This window comes from Siphateles boraxobius, unplaced genomic scaffold, assembly GCF_051911475.1.
Source record: "Siphateles boraxobius isolate OS27281-9 unplaced genomic scaffold, OSU_SipBor_1 18, whole genome shotgun sequence".
Taxonomy (NCBI): Eukaryota; Metazoa; Chordata; class Actinopteri; order Cypriniformes; family Leuciscidae; genus Siphateles; species Siphateles boraxobius.
In genome coordinates, this window is record NW_027508788.1 from 12247917 (window position 1) to 12264695 (window position 16779).

Consider the following 16779-nt stretch of genomic DNA (forward strand, 5'->3'; position numbering starts at 1 on the left):
GAATACATTCTATTCAACTTGGATACATTGTATAGAATAGGACTACACATTTATGGCATTTTTAAAGTAAAATAGTTTATCAAATTATACTGTTATATCTTTCATAACATAGTTCTTTATGCTTCATAATCATCTTTATACAAAGTTTGGTTAACAACAGTCTGAAAATTATAAAGTGATTAAAAAAATAGCATTGTTTTTGCCTATACAAGACGTATCATGCCAATTTATTTTCTTAATAACTGAGTCATGGTGTCCTCTACAGACAGCATAAACCATGAATAGAAATGCTGGAAAGTTTGTAGTTCTGTCGGATATGGCAATAGCAAAAAAGGGAAAAATGAGGCACATATTACTGATGTTAACTGATGTAAAGAGAGAGAGAGCGCACTTCTGTTGAATGCTCTTGTTTTTTGATTGTTCACTCAGCACAAGTGCGAAAGTTGGATTAAAACTAAAAAGTAAAAACATGAACTGTTACATGATGTATGTATAATGAGTGGTTCCCTACATTATTACAGTACGTACATGATGTTTTCAATACGTTTTCTGTGCTCAAACATCTGATGTGCGAGCCCAATACAGTTTAATGTTGACGCCCCCCATCTGGCATTTTTTAAATTGTTCCTCCATGAGTAATGTCTCGTGATCGACGTAATGTTGATGTTTGGACTCTTTTAAATTGTGAGAATCTGCTGTAAATAATGATGTGCCATTTTCCATGATTGAAGCATGTTTCAGAAGTTATGAAAACATGACATTAGAACGTCAGTTCTGGTAGGTCACGTTAGTCAAGCTCACATCAGCTGATCCACGTCTACCTATCGCCGTGTTTCTCAACCCTGCTCCTGAAAGACCCCAACACTGCACGTTTTCTTTGTCTCCCTAATCAAACACACCTGATTCAACTCACCAGCTCATTATCACATATATCCCCATGTGATAATGAGCTGATGTAGTTATGTAGGTGGTTGAGTATTTGTCAAGCTAAGTAAATTTTTTTCATAGATTAAAATAGCTTTTAAAATACGCAAACTGGCATTATTAAAGCGCTATTGGTCTCGACTATTTAAATAAAGTTAAAGGAATATGACTTGGCCTGAAAAAAATTTCAGTCCGAAAAATATTTCTCACTTTAATCCCTGCGTACAAAAACTCACTCAAGTTTAGTCAAAGCCCAAAACAATTATACTTGTTTTATTCTTCTCTGAGAGACCTTTCAAATGACATATGACACACGACTATCTGAGCTGTATGATGTTTTTGACACATTGCAGTACAAAAAAGTAAATTATGAAACTTTTTTTTTGAATTTATCAGCAAATAACTCGGCACTACTTAGGAGTTAATCAAATCGTCTACATTCATTGTAAAGTTCAGACTCTAAGCTTTCAAATTACACCTATTTTGAGTTGATCAAGGCAGTAGTTTTGAAAAATATGATCTCCTGTTTATAACACTCCGGTTTATAAGGATTACTCCGCACTCGTTAAGATTGCATTTCTAAGCTTTAAAATGATAAATATTTTGTGTTATTCCATTCAGTGTTGTCTAGTAATTTGATTATGATTTTTTTCCGGCAACAGTACACTTCAGGCTTAAAGGGTTAACAGTATGTTGAAACTCTTAAAGTGACTGCAGCCTAATAAACCTACTTTTTTTTGTCCTCAATGTTGATTTTAAAAAAAAAGAAGAAAGAGAGAATCACTCACTGCTCTTGACTGGTTGAGCCCTGCTGGATCAGCTCTAAATATTCACTGTGCTATTAAATTAAAGATAAAATATTATAGAGCTATAATATGAAGAGTGAATATAACCGAACGAAGTGCACATAAGCTCCTACAATACATATTTAACAGGCACGAAAATAACTTTATGAAATATCTATTTGCTAAGCCAAACAATGTTATTCATATTCTTTTGTTTTCTCTTCCCAATATTTAAAAAAATTAAAAATGCAATTAAAAAAACAGATATCATACTCTGTATCGACAAGTACTAAAAATAAAATTATCGGTATCTGGCTTGTTCTGGAAAAAGATCAGTGCATCCCTAATTTTGGGAATTTAATATGTTGCTTTTAGACTCGATGGAAGTGAATGAAGACAAACGGCAGCATTTCACAAATGAAGATGGAGATCCAGTCGTTTCAAAGACTGAAGAGAATTTCACACAAAAACAAGCTGGAAAATCTGGAGTCAAAGGATCTTTCACCTGCTCTGAGTGTGGAAAGAGTTTCATATATAAATCACAACTTAACAGACACATGATAATTCACACTGGAGAAAAACCGTTCACATGCACTCAGTGTGGAAAGAGTTTCAGACATAAAGGACACCTGAAGGAGCACACAAGAGTTCACACTGGAGAAAAAACGTTCTCCTGTTCTGAGTGTGAAAAAAGTTTCCGTCGCAAAGAGGATGTAAATGTGCACATGAGAATTCATACTGGAGAAAATCTGTTCACATGCACTCAGTGTGGAAAGAGTTTTGTTCATAAAGGACACTTAAATGTGCACGTGAGAATTCACTCCGGAGAAAAACCTTATACATGCTCTCAGTGTGGAAATAGTTTCACATCTAAAAGCATTCTCAACAATCATCTGCACACTCACTCTAGATTGAGATCATTCAGCTGTGATCAGTGTGATAAAACATTTGTTGTGGCATCAGCCTTAAAAACACACCTTAAATTGCATGCTGCTGTGAAGCCTCACTTTTGTTCTGTTTGTGGAAAGTGTTTTTCACGACTGCAACATTTAAAAGAGCATGAGCGTATTCATACTGGTGTGAGACCTCATGTGTGCTTCGACTGTGAGAAGACCTTCACTACATCCAGCAACTTAAAAACACACCAGAGAGTTCACACTGGAGAGAAACCGTACAAGTGTTCCCACTGTGGAAAGAGTTTCTCTCGGTCAGATTCCTTGAAAGCTCATGAGAGAGTTCACACTGGAGAGAAACCGTGCTCATAAGAAAAAAACGTTGCCCGAAGTTGTCTAATGAGCAAATGTTCATGTTCAGAACCATCACTTACAAGAAAAAAATTGACTTCATTTGACATTTTAAAGTTGGCTTGACATTTAAACTTATGCCTAGTTCACACCACAGGATTTTAAGCCCAATTTGCAAGTTAACGAGCTCGCCGACAGGTCAATCTTTAAGTATGAAATACTAAACGACGCATAAAAAACGCTCGCCGACTCCAGACAAATATCTAGCATGCTAAATATCTGGAGCTGTCTGCCGACTCGATAGCCTTTGGTGTCACGTGTCGCGACGAGCAACAGCCAAGGATCAGCTTATCACATTACACAAGCCTTTTGTATTCGTAATGATCGTTGCCAAACCACAACACGAGCAGGAAGCTACTTTTTCATTATAAACATGTTTCACTCACCTCAACTCTCTCTGTAGCACAGCAATCCCTGCTGCCCGTGTGTGCTTATCCATCCTTTCACCCATATTCTTTTTTTTCCGGGGTTCTAAACAGATCATTGCGCAAACAATGAATTTTGCAAAACAATTTTTATTTCATTTTTTTGCACCGCCAATTTTATTCCGGCGTCCATTTTCAAATAGACAACTCCCATTTCGCGTCATTTCCCATTCCACTTCTCGCGTGTGTTTTTGTGACAAAATGTGGTTTGCGTCATTGGGTGACAGAGTTGTTGTCAGCTCGTGTAGTGTGTAATAGAGCCCTGCGCGGGACTGTTTTCTTCATCCCGCTCCCGTCCGCCGAATTTCTGACCATTACCGCCCGGTCCCGCAACGTATGTGTTACACTCCCGTCCGCACCCGCAATATGTATGTCCACTCCCGCCCCCACCTGCAAAACTCTGAGAATTTATTCCCCCACAATAATAGAGATGCATTGATTTTGTGTCTTCTCCCGTCCTGCAGGAAAAAACACGTATTTGTATTGCTATTATTAAAGAGATTCATGGGCTTGTTTGTTTCGTTTCCCTGGCCTGCATGTATTCTGGATCAGGAAGATGAATAGTAGCCTAGTCCAAATGTCAGACTTGCCTTGCTTATGTTTTGTGCTGTAAATATCTCGTTTGAGGTTCTTTTCCACATCATTTATTGACATCTCCATCATGTCGCTAGGCTACCTCCCGATCCCGCAGTTTTTTTTTTTAGCCGCCCATTCCCGTCCGCAGCAAAGTTCAAACCGCCCGCTCCCGCGATATTTGCGTTTTGGTCTCGCGGGACCCGGCGGGACTCAATCCCAATGCAGCCCTCTAGTGTGTAACCCCCCCGTTGCATATCATGTACGTAGTGTCACGTAGTGTGAACACCACAACGACTTCAAGACTTCAGAGCAAGTCATGTAGTCTGAACAGCACAGCGATCTGACGACGTTTAAAGTTGTGTAGTGTGAACTCGGCAATAGGGACTGTTTCTGTTACATACGACATTGCTATACACATTTCTAACTTCAATAGCATTTGAAGAGAATGATTTACAGTCGTGAAAACCAACTGTAAAATTTTCATGTTGTTAGGCATGATGCACACCTTTTACATTTTTGATATTTAATAAAATAATAAACTGTCAAATCATGTGTAAATATTGCAATTTATTGCACTACCATATTGTGTCATTGCACAGAATTGCCATATTTTAAAGCTCTTTAGCATTTGAAGAGAAAAGTCATTCTCATATCAAGTAAAGGTACTATTGGCGGTGGAAACGCAAGCCAGATTAGGGTTTACTGTCCCGAATTGTACTGGACTGGACTGCACTAAAACGAGCCATTAAATGTGTGATTTTACTGAAAGTTTGTTTCTATTTATGTTTCATCTGACAAGTTTCGAACAGTTTATTGTCTTGATCCAATGGCTTGTGACCCTTTTGTCTGCTTTAATTTTATGCATTTAAAGTAAATGTAATTTTCAGTTATGGATGTTGACTTAAAACTAAAAAAATTCAGTGAAGTAAAAAAAAATATTTTTTATTTTTTTATTTGTTCTATTAAAATCTAATAGTGCCAACAGCAATACATTATTTTGTCCTTCCAAATTTTGTATCATTAAAAGGAAGTTTCTAGCTTTGTACTATTTTAAAGAATACAGTAGCGCAGGGATGACGTCGGAAACTAAAGTCTAATTCGCCGCTGGTTCCTGCAAGATTTTCCTGTGTTTTTTTATAGTGGAATTTTTCCAATTTACTAGTAAAATAAAGCTTGTGGTTAACATAACTTGACCATACGTTGACGTTTTGTTCTACAATGTAAACGGTAACAACGTCTTATTACAACATATTACAAAACGTACATTTTAAAAAATGAACATAACTGCTTCAAAACGTGTCTGGTATGAGTATTTTGAGTGTCATTTACAATGTAGAACAAAACGTCAAAGTATTGTCAAGTTATGTTTACCACAGGCATTATTTTACTCATAAATTGTAAATCTCGAGGGAGCCAGGGGGCGGGGCTTTGACGTCATACTTCCACCGCTCTATACTTTAATTTTGGACATAATAACATAAAAGAAAGATATGTTCAAGATTCAGTTTTGTTCTAACATTTTGTTCACCTGTAGATTATTATGCAACAATCTGACACACAGAACTAGAATTTTTAAATTAAATGTCTGGATCTCTGAATTGCAAATTATTTTTTGTCTGTAATTTGCACACATTCACACGTTTAACCGATGTCAGATTACAGCAGTAAACCCTCATCAATATTCATTTAGCTTCTCTATGAACTGAATTGAGGGATTGATAGTTTAACGGTGCTGGAAATATAGAGCTAATTTCTGATAATAACCACTTTTGAGAAGATAAATTAATAATCTGTTCGTCATTTAGTTGCAAGAAAGTGTTTGAACATAAATCTCTGTCTCTCGTGTTTAACATTCTGGTAAAAATTAACCTTACATTGTATTATTATTTCTTACATCCAATTTGTAATAATTTTAAGTTTAGTTAATATTGTTATAGTAAACTTTGTATTAAACTTAAATATATGTATATTATAAACTATGCTGCAAAATAGTTTTGATTAAATGTCAAGATTGTCGTTCTATTGAAATACAATTTAGCCACAATCTATTTTCTGTTCTAACAGCTTATTTCTGTCATTGGTGTGCATTATGTATGTGTGTGGATTTAAATGTGTGTACATTTATGTCATAAGTAGTTTTAAAATTGTTTTTTATTTTTATCCATTTATCTATTTTTCATTTAAAAGATGTTATTTTGTTTTCATATATTGTCTCCTGCTTTCTCAAAAAACAAAATAAATTTGAGGAATTGTTTCTAAATTATTATTGGAGCAAAACACTTAAAGGCCATGTTGCAGGTTAACCACCACTGTCGATTAATAGGTACATAAATCATTCAAGATATCTATATCATTTTTAAAATGTCTCAAAAATGGTCTTAAAGACCAGTTTTTTACGTTTTTGGTAGTAACGGGTTTTTTTTTACGCAATTCGGTGATGACGTCACGTTGGGGAGAAGTGGAGGAAAGTTAGCCTCAGTCTAGTATATGGCGTCTGACTGGGATGAGGAAGAGGTGGCAAGAGCCAACATGTATGATGGCCCGCAGCCGTATAATTTCGAACCTGCCAGACGTGAGACGGCAAATGAGGAATTGCCAAGAACTGATGGCGGTTAAAGCCAATTAAATGCATGGTCCGTGGAAAATGAGTGGAGAGTTGGTGAAGTGTCCTGGTGAGTTGCTATCATTTAGCAACGCAGCAATGAGCACTGGAGCTAGTCTACGAGCTGCAGTGCACAATAACGACACATTTTTTTTTTTTACTGTCATTGAATAGCACCGAGTGAAAAATCTGTCTTTTTATCTAGTGGTAGTGATTATGACGTTAGTTCAGATAAGTACCGGTAACCTTTGTCATAGTGTCGTAGTACTGGTAAACTTTTTCTTTGTCATCTAGAAATAGAAGGCATCGTGCTTGCTGTATGGGCGTGGTGTGTTCGCAACGAACGCGAATTTAATTTTTTGCGCGAGTAGATTACATACAAACTCAATTCAAAGATGCGAATAGACGCATCATTCGAGCAGAGCGTCGTGAATGACGCGAATTGGGCGACGCGTTTGCCGCGAACGTCTTCCGCGCAAGTTGAAAAATTTGAACTCGAGCGAATGTTCAAGCGTCTAACTAGACGCCTATTTGACGCTCTATTCGCGTTCGGGGTGAGCACACCATAAGCGTTTATCTCTTCCTCCGGTGAAAATGTTGTTGCAAACGTAGCCGCCGTGTGTCTGTCGCTGTGTTTGGCAGGTGCTTGTGTGGGCGGTATAGAGAGAGATAGGCAGACAGCCAGATAGCATAACCCTAGCATAGATAGCTAGCAGCTAGATAGATAAATACGGTAGATAGAAATATATAGTAGGTAGATTGACAACGTAGAGTTGGTCGCATGTCAGAGGCGCCCGCGCCATTGGATGTGCAGTTGCCGCATATACTAGCCTATCTATCTATATCTATATATATCTGTCTGTCTACCTATATATCTAGTCTATATATCTATCTATATCTATGTATTTATCTATTTAATTTATCTATAATCTGCCATCTGAATCATCTCGTCTACTACTCGTCTCTCTCTAGTCACTCTCAATGCTCTCAAGGCGGTCTTTGGTAAATTCTCTCCCCAAGGTGACGTAATGCAAGGCATTGTGGGGGAAAGGAGAATCGTTGCAAACCGCTGTAAGATAGTACCTACTTTTTCGTATTATATTCCGTTTTGTGATACCCAACAACATAATATACAATGGATAAGTGTTTAAATGTTTATTACCAACAAGCAAATTGCACAAATTCGTTGAAAAATTAACCCTGCAACATGGCCTTTAAAGCTGGATAATTGCGAGTGATTGTAAGTGTGATGATCATCTGGTAAATGAGCAACAACGACCACAATTCACTCCTTCAGTCAGTGAAGCTCCCACAGCCGTTCATGAGAGTTTAAATGCTGGGAATATTCCCATCTTCCCACAGGAGAAGAAGAAGCAAGCAGGAGGAATTACTCCAGGAGAAACTACGGGCATACTATTGTAAAGATGGAGATTAAGGAAGAACCCTGCAGAATAAAAGATGAAGATACAGAGGAACAAACAGGTTGGTGTTTTCCTTCATTCTCTTTAATGACTGATGATGAACATTAAGATGAAAACTGACATTTAACAATGCATCTAAAACTAGATACTAGACTTAAACTTATACAGGTGCTGGTCATATAATTAGAATATCATCAAAAAGTTTATTTATTTCAGGAATTCAACTTAACAGGTGAAACTAATATATTATATAGACTCATTACATGCAAAGTGAGATATTTCAAGACTTTATTTGTTATAATTTTGATGATTATGGCTTACAGCTTATGAAACTCACAAAATCAAAATCCCAGAAAATTTGAATATTACATGAAATCACACAGTAATTACACAGGAATACCATGGTCATTGAACCAGGTTTTGGTTATTTTGGCAGTGTTGACAGGTGCAAATCCTGCTGGAAAATGAAGTCAGCATCTCCATAAAGCTTGTCTGTTGAAGGAAGCTGGAAGTGCTCTGAACATGTCCTGGTAGACGGCTGCGTTGAGTGAACAGCACAGTGGACCAACACCAGCTGATGACATGGCTCCCCAAACCAACACAGACTGTGGAAACTTCACACTGGACTTTAAGCATCTTGGATTGTGTGCCTCTCCATTCTTCCTCCAGACTCTGGGACCTTGGTTTCCAAATAAGATGCAAAATTTGCTCTCATCAGAAAAGAGGACTTTGGTACACTGTGCTTTATTGAATCCAGAGTCAACGCAGCCGTCTACCAGGATATTTTCAGAGCACTTCATGCTTCCTTCATTTTCCAGCAGGATTTGCACCAGCCCACACTGCCAAAATAACCAAAACCTGGTTCAATGACCATGGTATTCCTGTGTAATTACTGTGTGATTTCATGTAATATTCTAATTTTCTGGGATTTTGATTTTGTGGGTTTCATAAGCTGTAAGCCATAATCATCAAAATTATAACAAATAAAGTCTTGAAATATCTCACTTTGCATGTAATGAGTCTATATAATATATTAGTTTCACCTGTTAAGTTGAATTCTTGAAATTAATCAACTTTTTGATGATATTCTATGACCAGCACCTGTATACTAAACTAGTACTTAGAATTCAGGGCTCCCTGAATTGCTGTTTGTTTCTAATTTGTCTGTCTTCAATTGAACCATGGGAATTTAATATGTTGATTTTAGACCCGATGGAAGTGAATGAAGACGAACAGCATTTCACAAACGAAGATGGAAACATCATTTCACAGACTGAAAATAATTTCACACAGAAACGAGCTGGAAAAACTAGAGTTAAAGGATCTTTCAGCTGCTCTGAGTGTGGAAAGAGTTTCATACGTAAAACATACTATAAGATACACATGAGGATTCACACTGGAGAAAGGCCTTATACATGTTCTCAGTGTGGAAAGAGTTTCTTTCAGATTGGACACCTAAATGGGCACATGATGATTCACACTGGAGAAAAAACGTTCACATGCAGTCAGTGTGGAAAGAGTTTCACTCAGAACAGTAATCTCAGAGATCATCTGCGCCGTCACTCTGGAGTGAGATCATTCAGCTGTGATCAGTGTGATAAAACTTTTGTTATGGAATCAAACTTAAAATCACACCTTAAAGTTCATACTGGTGTGAAGCCTCATGTTTGTTCTGTTTGTGGAAAGAGTTTTTCACAACTGTATTATTTGAAAGTGCATGAGCGTATTCACACTGGTGTGAGACCTTATGTGTGCTTTGACTGTGGAAAGACCTTTATTACATCCAGCGACTTAAAATCACACCAGAGAGTTCATACTGGAGAGAAACCGTACAAGTGCTCACACTGTGGAAAGAGATTCGCTCTGTCAGGAAGCCTGAAAGATCATGAGAGAGTTCATACTGGAGAGAAACCGTACAAGTGCTCTTCATGTGGGAAGAGTTTCAGCCGATTATACAGTCTACAGCTCCACATGAAGAAGCATTGCCCAAATGTGTCTAAGTGATCAGTTCAGATCCATGACTTGCAAATTTTATATTCAGATTAATCTGAAGTTGGAATTTGTGAATCAATGACAACAGCAGTTTATTAAGCCATTATCCATATCACAAACAACTTGTTTTTAGTCTCGCTGTTTAGATGTGATGCTTTTTGAACATATTGAAAACTCTTTTTTGCATTAAAATAACTTGAGACTCTGAATGATATGTATAACTAATATAGGCTTGTTCTATTGCAAATTACACTATTAATGCAAATAATGCCTGTGCAAGACAAGCCCAGACTTACGGCAGGTAAACGGTGCTTATAGGAGGACAGTCTGAATGTCATTATTCTGTTCTGGAGTTCTGCATGTTTGTTCCTGTGAGTGATTGATTAGAAGTCATTTAACTTTATATTGATGCAGGGGAAAAGCTCATAAACTAATCTTATTTATGCTATTCAAATCTTGTGGTACAATTTGATATTAGTAAAATATTCAACCAGTTTTTCCACTTGTTAGGCCCCCATAAATATCAATTGTAATTCACTTTTTACTGTTTGAAATACTGTTTATGAGCCTATCTAATTGTTCCTGATTTCTGTTTAATTCTAGACCTCAAATGTCAACATGCAGACAGAATAACCTCAATAAATCTTTCAACTCAATCTCTTTCTTGTTTCTCTAACTGGAAACACACTCATTCATTTGTACTTGTACTCAACCCGAACCCTTAGCCATCGCCAATCTGACGCAGAATTGCGGAAGCATACGGATCCGATAATCTCCTTGGGAGAACAAACTCAAGAGTCAATCAGAGTAAAATCAAACGTTTACAATTTATTGACCAGGTAATGAAGCAATAATTCAAAATCCAATTCATGAGAATAAAATCATCAGTTGATATATCATAACAGAAATCGAGGAATTTGTAGAAAGTATTACCTGGCAATGAAAATTACACACAGCGATTGTGTGGGCAGTCAACCTACAGACTCCCAGAACCTTTTGCCCATTTTCCTTATAAACCCAGATAATTCAATTTGCTTACCAAATGGTGGTGTCTGTCATTATAATTAGATTTGGTCCCCTAGTGAGGGGCTCACAACTGTGAGATCAGAATGGAGGATCTGGGGGAGGGAACACCTAGAGGAACACACTACTTCTCATATTTTGTAACTTCTTTTAGCTTTCCATTATGGTTGGGAGAATGAGACCATTTTACCAGGCGCACTGAGACACTTTAAATGATACCACACATGCATAGTTACTTATTTGTACACATTTAACATTTCATGGGTTTTCAGTGAGTTTCAGGTGAGCAGGAGCAGGGGGGAGAAGGGGTAAATTATCCAAGTGAGGTGTGATTTGCACTGTGTGGCTGCGTCTCGGATGCTGCTGTTATATCATTATGCAAGGGAGGGTTCAAATGTTAATTCTCAGGAGTCTTTTGTTTCCACCAGGGGTGGCCCAGACTTTTCGGCACCCGCCTTACAGTTTCCCCATTTGGCACCATGGGCCACTCACAGGGTTTCCCGCGGTGTCACTTCAGTCTTTGTAAGGTGGGCAGCTGTTAGGGGGCTGAGAGTTAAAGGAGAACTCCAGGCAATTTTTAAGTTAAATCGTTAGACCTTTGTGAGTACTGACTATAGAAAAAAAACGAACCGGATTGGTGCTTGCTACTCGGAGCTGCGAATGCCCAGAGCTCCCACCCAGCTAAAACGGCAGCTATGGGGGCATGGACATAAAGAGCGTTTTTGAGCCTCTTAACAGACACAAAATGCAATTAAAATGTCTGTCCAACATGAACAGGGACCCTACATGTGAACAAGATACGTTTAACAACTTAGCCATTGTTTCAACTCACCTAAATATTCTTTTAGACGGCAAGCTGTAGTCTCGCGCTGCAGTCCCGTGCTTTAGCCGGAAAAGGTAAACAATGTCCAGGTGGGAGGACCGTCGATCATGTGCGACGAGTTAAGATCAGAGTTGCTTATAAGTGAAGAAGAAATGGTTCGTGTTTGTGCATTTCCGAATTGTGGCAACAGAATGCAAAAATATAAGAGCTTAAATTTTCATTGTCTTCCTTTTCATGACCTCGAGATTCTGCAGTTGTGGCTAGTTGTACTTCAACTTGATGTGCAAACTCCCGTAGAAGTACTACGCGCTAAAGATTACCGCATTTGCAGCGAATACAATTACAATACAATTAGAATTCAAGTCGAAGAAGCTAGTGAAATAATTAAAGCTTTGTAAATAAGACTACAAAAACATTCATGCACATCTCTCCTCATGCCATGTGTGCCCAAATGGAAGGATAAATAAAGTTTACATTACCTCCACAGTGGTTGCACCCGTCTTCGTACATGGAATGGCATTTTTCTTCAAACGGCCCCGCTGTGTTAAGTGTGTGTAGTCATCCTTGTCAAAGTGTTCGCTGCAAATGCGGTAAGCAATTGGTTAGTGCCGGAATTGGGAGAGTGAGGAGTCCACACCGCACATCCTGTGTGGAATTTGCCATCATTCCAGTATCGGGAACCATCAATGTACACCAGTGTCTGATTTGGAAGTTCTTGATCATGAACTGGGCTCTGTGCTTCCTGTTTGGTTTGGCATATGTGTGGGTGGCCCTCTACATCTCCCAATAAATGAGGTAATATTCGGTCGTTAACAGTTGTGATGTCACGTGCCTGTATGTCTGCTAGCCATCTTGCTAACCTTTGCGACGACACACCTTTTATTCGGCCTTGCAACAGCATTTGTACTGGCGTGTGAACTGTATGCACAAGGATAGGTTGAAAACCTACAATCGGTTCAGTTGTTGTCAACATCCAGTGAACCGCCAGCACGTGCTGAGTGCATGGGTCGAATCCCTGTTCGACCGTGGATTTTTTTCTGCTGTAATAGGCAATTGGACGCAATTTTCCCCCATGGTCATGAGCTAAAACGCCGCTTAGTGTGTTTTCATTCGCGTCCACTTGTAAGTGGAAGGATTTTTTGGGGTTCGGCAGACCGAGTGCGGGAGCGCAGCATAAGTTTTCTTTTAGACTCATAAAGGGTTTTTCGTGTCCCTCTGACCATTCAAGGACGTCAGAGGGCTTTGATTTTCCTTTTAAGAGAGAATATAATGGTGTGACAACGTTTGCGAAGTCTGGAATGAAGTCTCTTAAGTAGTTTGCTGTTCCCAGCACTTTCTGTAACGCGTTCAGCGTGTGTGGTCGGGGAAGTTCAGCAATGCATTTTCGCCTATCATCTGTTAATGCTCGGTGGCTTTTCGTTATTGTGTAACCCAGGTACTGGACCTCGCTTTGTGCGATTTGAGCTTTTTCTTTTTTCAATTTGAAGCCAGTTTTGCCGAGTGTTAACAATACTTCATCGACGAGTAATAAATGATCATCAATTGATCCCTCGGTCGCGAAAAGTATATCATCAGCGTAATGAATCACGTTTCCGGTCCCTGTAAGTGGATTGAGCGCGTCTTCTAATGCCCTGTGAAAAATCACAGGACTGTTATGGAGGCCTTGTGGCATAAGTTCCCACGTGTACTGTATTTGATTTACAGTGAAGGCCAATTTCCACTGATCAGCGTGTTTGATTCAGATGGACCAGAAACCGTTCTTTACATCGAGCACTGTAAACCAAGATGCTTGTGTTGAAATCTGTGATAATAATGTCGACGGATTTGCCACTATAGGTGTAGCCTTGGGCAAAACTTTGTTGAGACGCTGATAATCAATACAAAGACGCCATTTACGGTTCGATTTTGGTACTGGTAAACACGGAGAGTTCGTGGTTGAACTACATCGACGGACTATTCGTCTGATTTCAAGTTGTTCTCCTATTTCATGAACAGCTGACTCGGCCTCTGGTTTGATGCGGTATTGTTTTTGTGGGGAGGGGGATCCCCCTCAATGCACACAACAAAGTCAATGAGGCCGCAGTCATGTTCATGTGTAGCCCAAATGCAATCATGTTTGTTTACCATCTGTTGAATGGGATCTGGGGTGGATATGGACATAATGCTCGTTCTGTTTTTTGGTGGGCACTCTTTCACTGCTTTGTTTGTTTTCAATTCAATTTGTTTTTAAAAGCAGTGAATTACAAAGCCATACTTTCGCATAATGTCCATTCTCAGCACAGTCCCTTCACTGTTATTAGTGTAAGGGGTGTACAGTTAAAGACCCAGAACCAGATATGAAGAATGAACACCCAGAGTCAGAATTATAAAAAATTAAAGAAAATATTTACTGAAGATAGTTTGCAGTTTCATCAGCAGAAGTCAGCTTCAATACTCGCACAGGAGTTCGTAGGCCGCCCCGCTTACAGTTACAAAGATCACAGCAGTTATACGATTTCCAAGGTCTAAGCTACGCCATTGCTTACAGGATGAATGATTCTCATTGGCTATGAAATAGATAAACACAGTAATTTTCCACACATATACAGATAGACTGAAGCATATCTCCATCGATTATGCAGCTGAAGTTAGGCACGTCATGACCTTCCAGGTCTCAGATTTGGGCTGCTGGGCGCCAGCATGTCCAGAACAACAACTCAGTCAATGTCCAATAATGCCAGTGGTTCCTTAACCTGTTACCAAGAAGACTAACACACACACCGACACACAGCTTTTCCAAGGTTGGATTTGGCCAGGCTCTCACTATAAACAGGAGAGTCCTCTCAAAACATCAAGATAATGCGTTCTTTCTCTCAAGGATAGCTAAACTTTAGTCTAACTGGAAAGAAAGGCTTTAACAAAGAAATGGCCCCTTAAACGATTGGCTTCAATGACCCCTATATGTTTTAACACGTTGAAGACCTTTCTCAAACACAAAACAAGTCCCTATTTCATTTCTGGAAGCTGTGTTAAATAAGCAAGCACTGCATTCAGATATCAAATACTGACATTAAAGAATACATGAAAAGAACATTTCAGTAATCACACTGGTAACTTATATAAATAAAGTAAAATCTCCAGAGAAGTCATTCAATTCATTTGATATTTAGAAGGAAAAATATTGATTAATACCTTAATTATAATCAATCATTACATATACATTGAAGCAGCAGTGGATTCCAATCCACCGCCTTCATTAGGTAAATACCAGAGGGGTTCTTTCAATACGGTCACGCCTAAATCGAGTTCAATTGGATGTGTTTTTGTCGCAATCATTGACGTGTCGCTGATGCCTGTGACCTGAATAGTTTCGTTGGTTAAAGGTAAGGGAATGTCTGTACAGGAGCAAGATGCACCAGAATCAATAATTACGTTAGCTAACTGGCCTCCTAAATTTGCCCTTATTTTTATTCGGTTTCCCTACGGCGATGGAGGCCACGTACCCCTATTGGTTATGATATTTTTCAGTCGTTCCACTCGCGTTGTGGGCGTCGCCATTTTGGCCTTTTCGTTTTTTAAACTCCGTGATGAAATTTGCGAATTGTTTACAGGTCAGAGTCGTCGCTAGCAGGCGTTTTTTGGCAAAGTTTTGCTTGTTCTCTTAAATCTCTTTCTCTTTTTTGGCAATCTTTCATGAAATGGTTAAATTTTTTGGCAATAGTGGCATTGCATTTTGCTTGGAGATCTTTGGTTAAATTTGCCTGGGCTGTTCCCTTCTGTTAACCATTGTGCGGACGCAATGCTACGGGGTTTTGATCCCCATCTGTTTTCTATCCTAGTACCCCAGTCTTCTATTGCTCTGAACGTGTTTTCGGCCGGTCGACGCCATTTGACAGAGCCTTTTGAACTGGAATGCCAGCATTGTTCTTAACAAGTTGTAGTAACACGTCATGGTTGCGCTCTACATTCTCTATGCCTGAGTGTTCTCTGTATGTTACCCATAACCGTTCAGCGTACGTTTCAAATGACTCATTACTCGCTTGTTTGATTTCTAATATTTTGCTCCAGTCTGCATGCGTCGGTCCCCTCATGTCTAACAGTGCCTGTTTAAGACGCTCGTGGATTATTTTGTCCGTTTCATTATCGTTTCGGTTCATTATGTTGCCAGATTTCATATCTGCGGTGAGTTTCGGTCTAAGCTCCTGAGGGATAGTGAGGAGAGCTATCTGCCATACATCTCGAATTTCCAATTTATACACAGTGGCCTGTAACATCAATGTTTCCCAGTAGGGTTGAAACGGCCCTTTTCTCTGCATAATTCCTACAACTTGTTTATGTCTAGAACATTCTTTGCATGTTAATGGGCGGCTGATTGTTGTGATTTCATCATTTGCATTCGTCATAGTTTTAAGCACAGCCATTTTAACTGATTTCTTTGGCAAGTCATTCGATTTTGTCCGAGTCTTTACTGGGCTTCGCAGCTTTCGCTCTTCGGGCCACAGGCTCACAAGAGCTCGGTTACAAGGTTCTCTCCGTGGCCTGTTATGGTCTCGAGGTCGTTATGACGAAGCAAATACACAATGGCAGCGGGAATTTTCTTGTATTTTGATTTTGATTTTAGTTTCGCACCCTCGGCAGAATACCAGGATATTATTTCGTTGTTGTTCCACTTTAAGTTTAATCCCTTGTCGCTTAATCGAACAAGGAGCTTTCGTAATTGCACGCCTAGAATCTCCATTATCTCCTCATCTACGCTGCTGCTGTGCTTTCCCTGAAAAGACATGTTTCCCGTTTAATTCTTCCCCACCGGATTTTTCGGTTCCGGTCTAAACAGAGGGTATTCCGACCCTTACTAAAAATGTGTCTGTATGTGAAGTGCAAACAATCTCTCCCTCAACGCTTCTAAAAGGCAAACAAGGTTGACT

At 39.0% G+C, this 16779-nt stretch overlaps 3 protein-coding genes across 6 annotated transcripts in view; all 3 read left to right on the top strand.

Moving 5' to 3' along the window:
* Nucleotides 1-10304, top strand: part of LOC143741162 (uncharacterized) — a 54808-nt gene extending 44504 nt beyond the window's left edge. The window contains exons 1-2 of one of the 4 annotated variants that reach the window (XM_077233578.1): nt 7958-8104; nt 9290-10304. In XM_077233578.1, coding sequence (XP_077089693.1) covers nt 8041-8104; nt 9290-10041 — 816 coding nt within the window. In that variant the 5' untranslated portion in view covers nt 7958-8040 and the 3' untranslated portion in view covers nt 10042-10304. Of the gene's footprint in view, nt 1-2084; nt 6269-7957; nt 8105-9244 lie in introns of those variants that run through there. The other 3 variants (XM_077233573.1, XM_077233576.1, XM_077233577.1) reach the window with 3 other exon arrangements.
* LOC143741188 (uncharacterized) overlaps nt 1-16779 on the top strand; it is a 297332-nt gene that overhangs the window by 241610 nt on the left and 38943 nt on the right. The gene's annotated exons all lie outside the window — the stretch shown is intronic.
* LOC143741177 (uncharacterized) overlaps nt 1-16779 on the top strand; it is a 249195-nt gene that overhangs the window by 193473 nt on the left and 38943 nt on the right. The gene's annotated exons all lie outside the window — the stretch shown is intronic.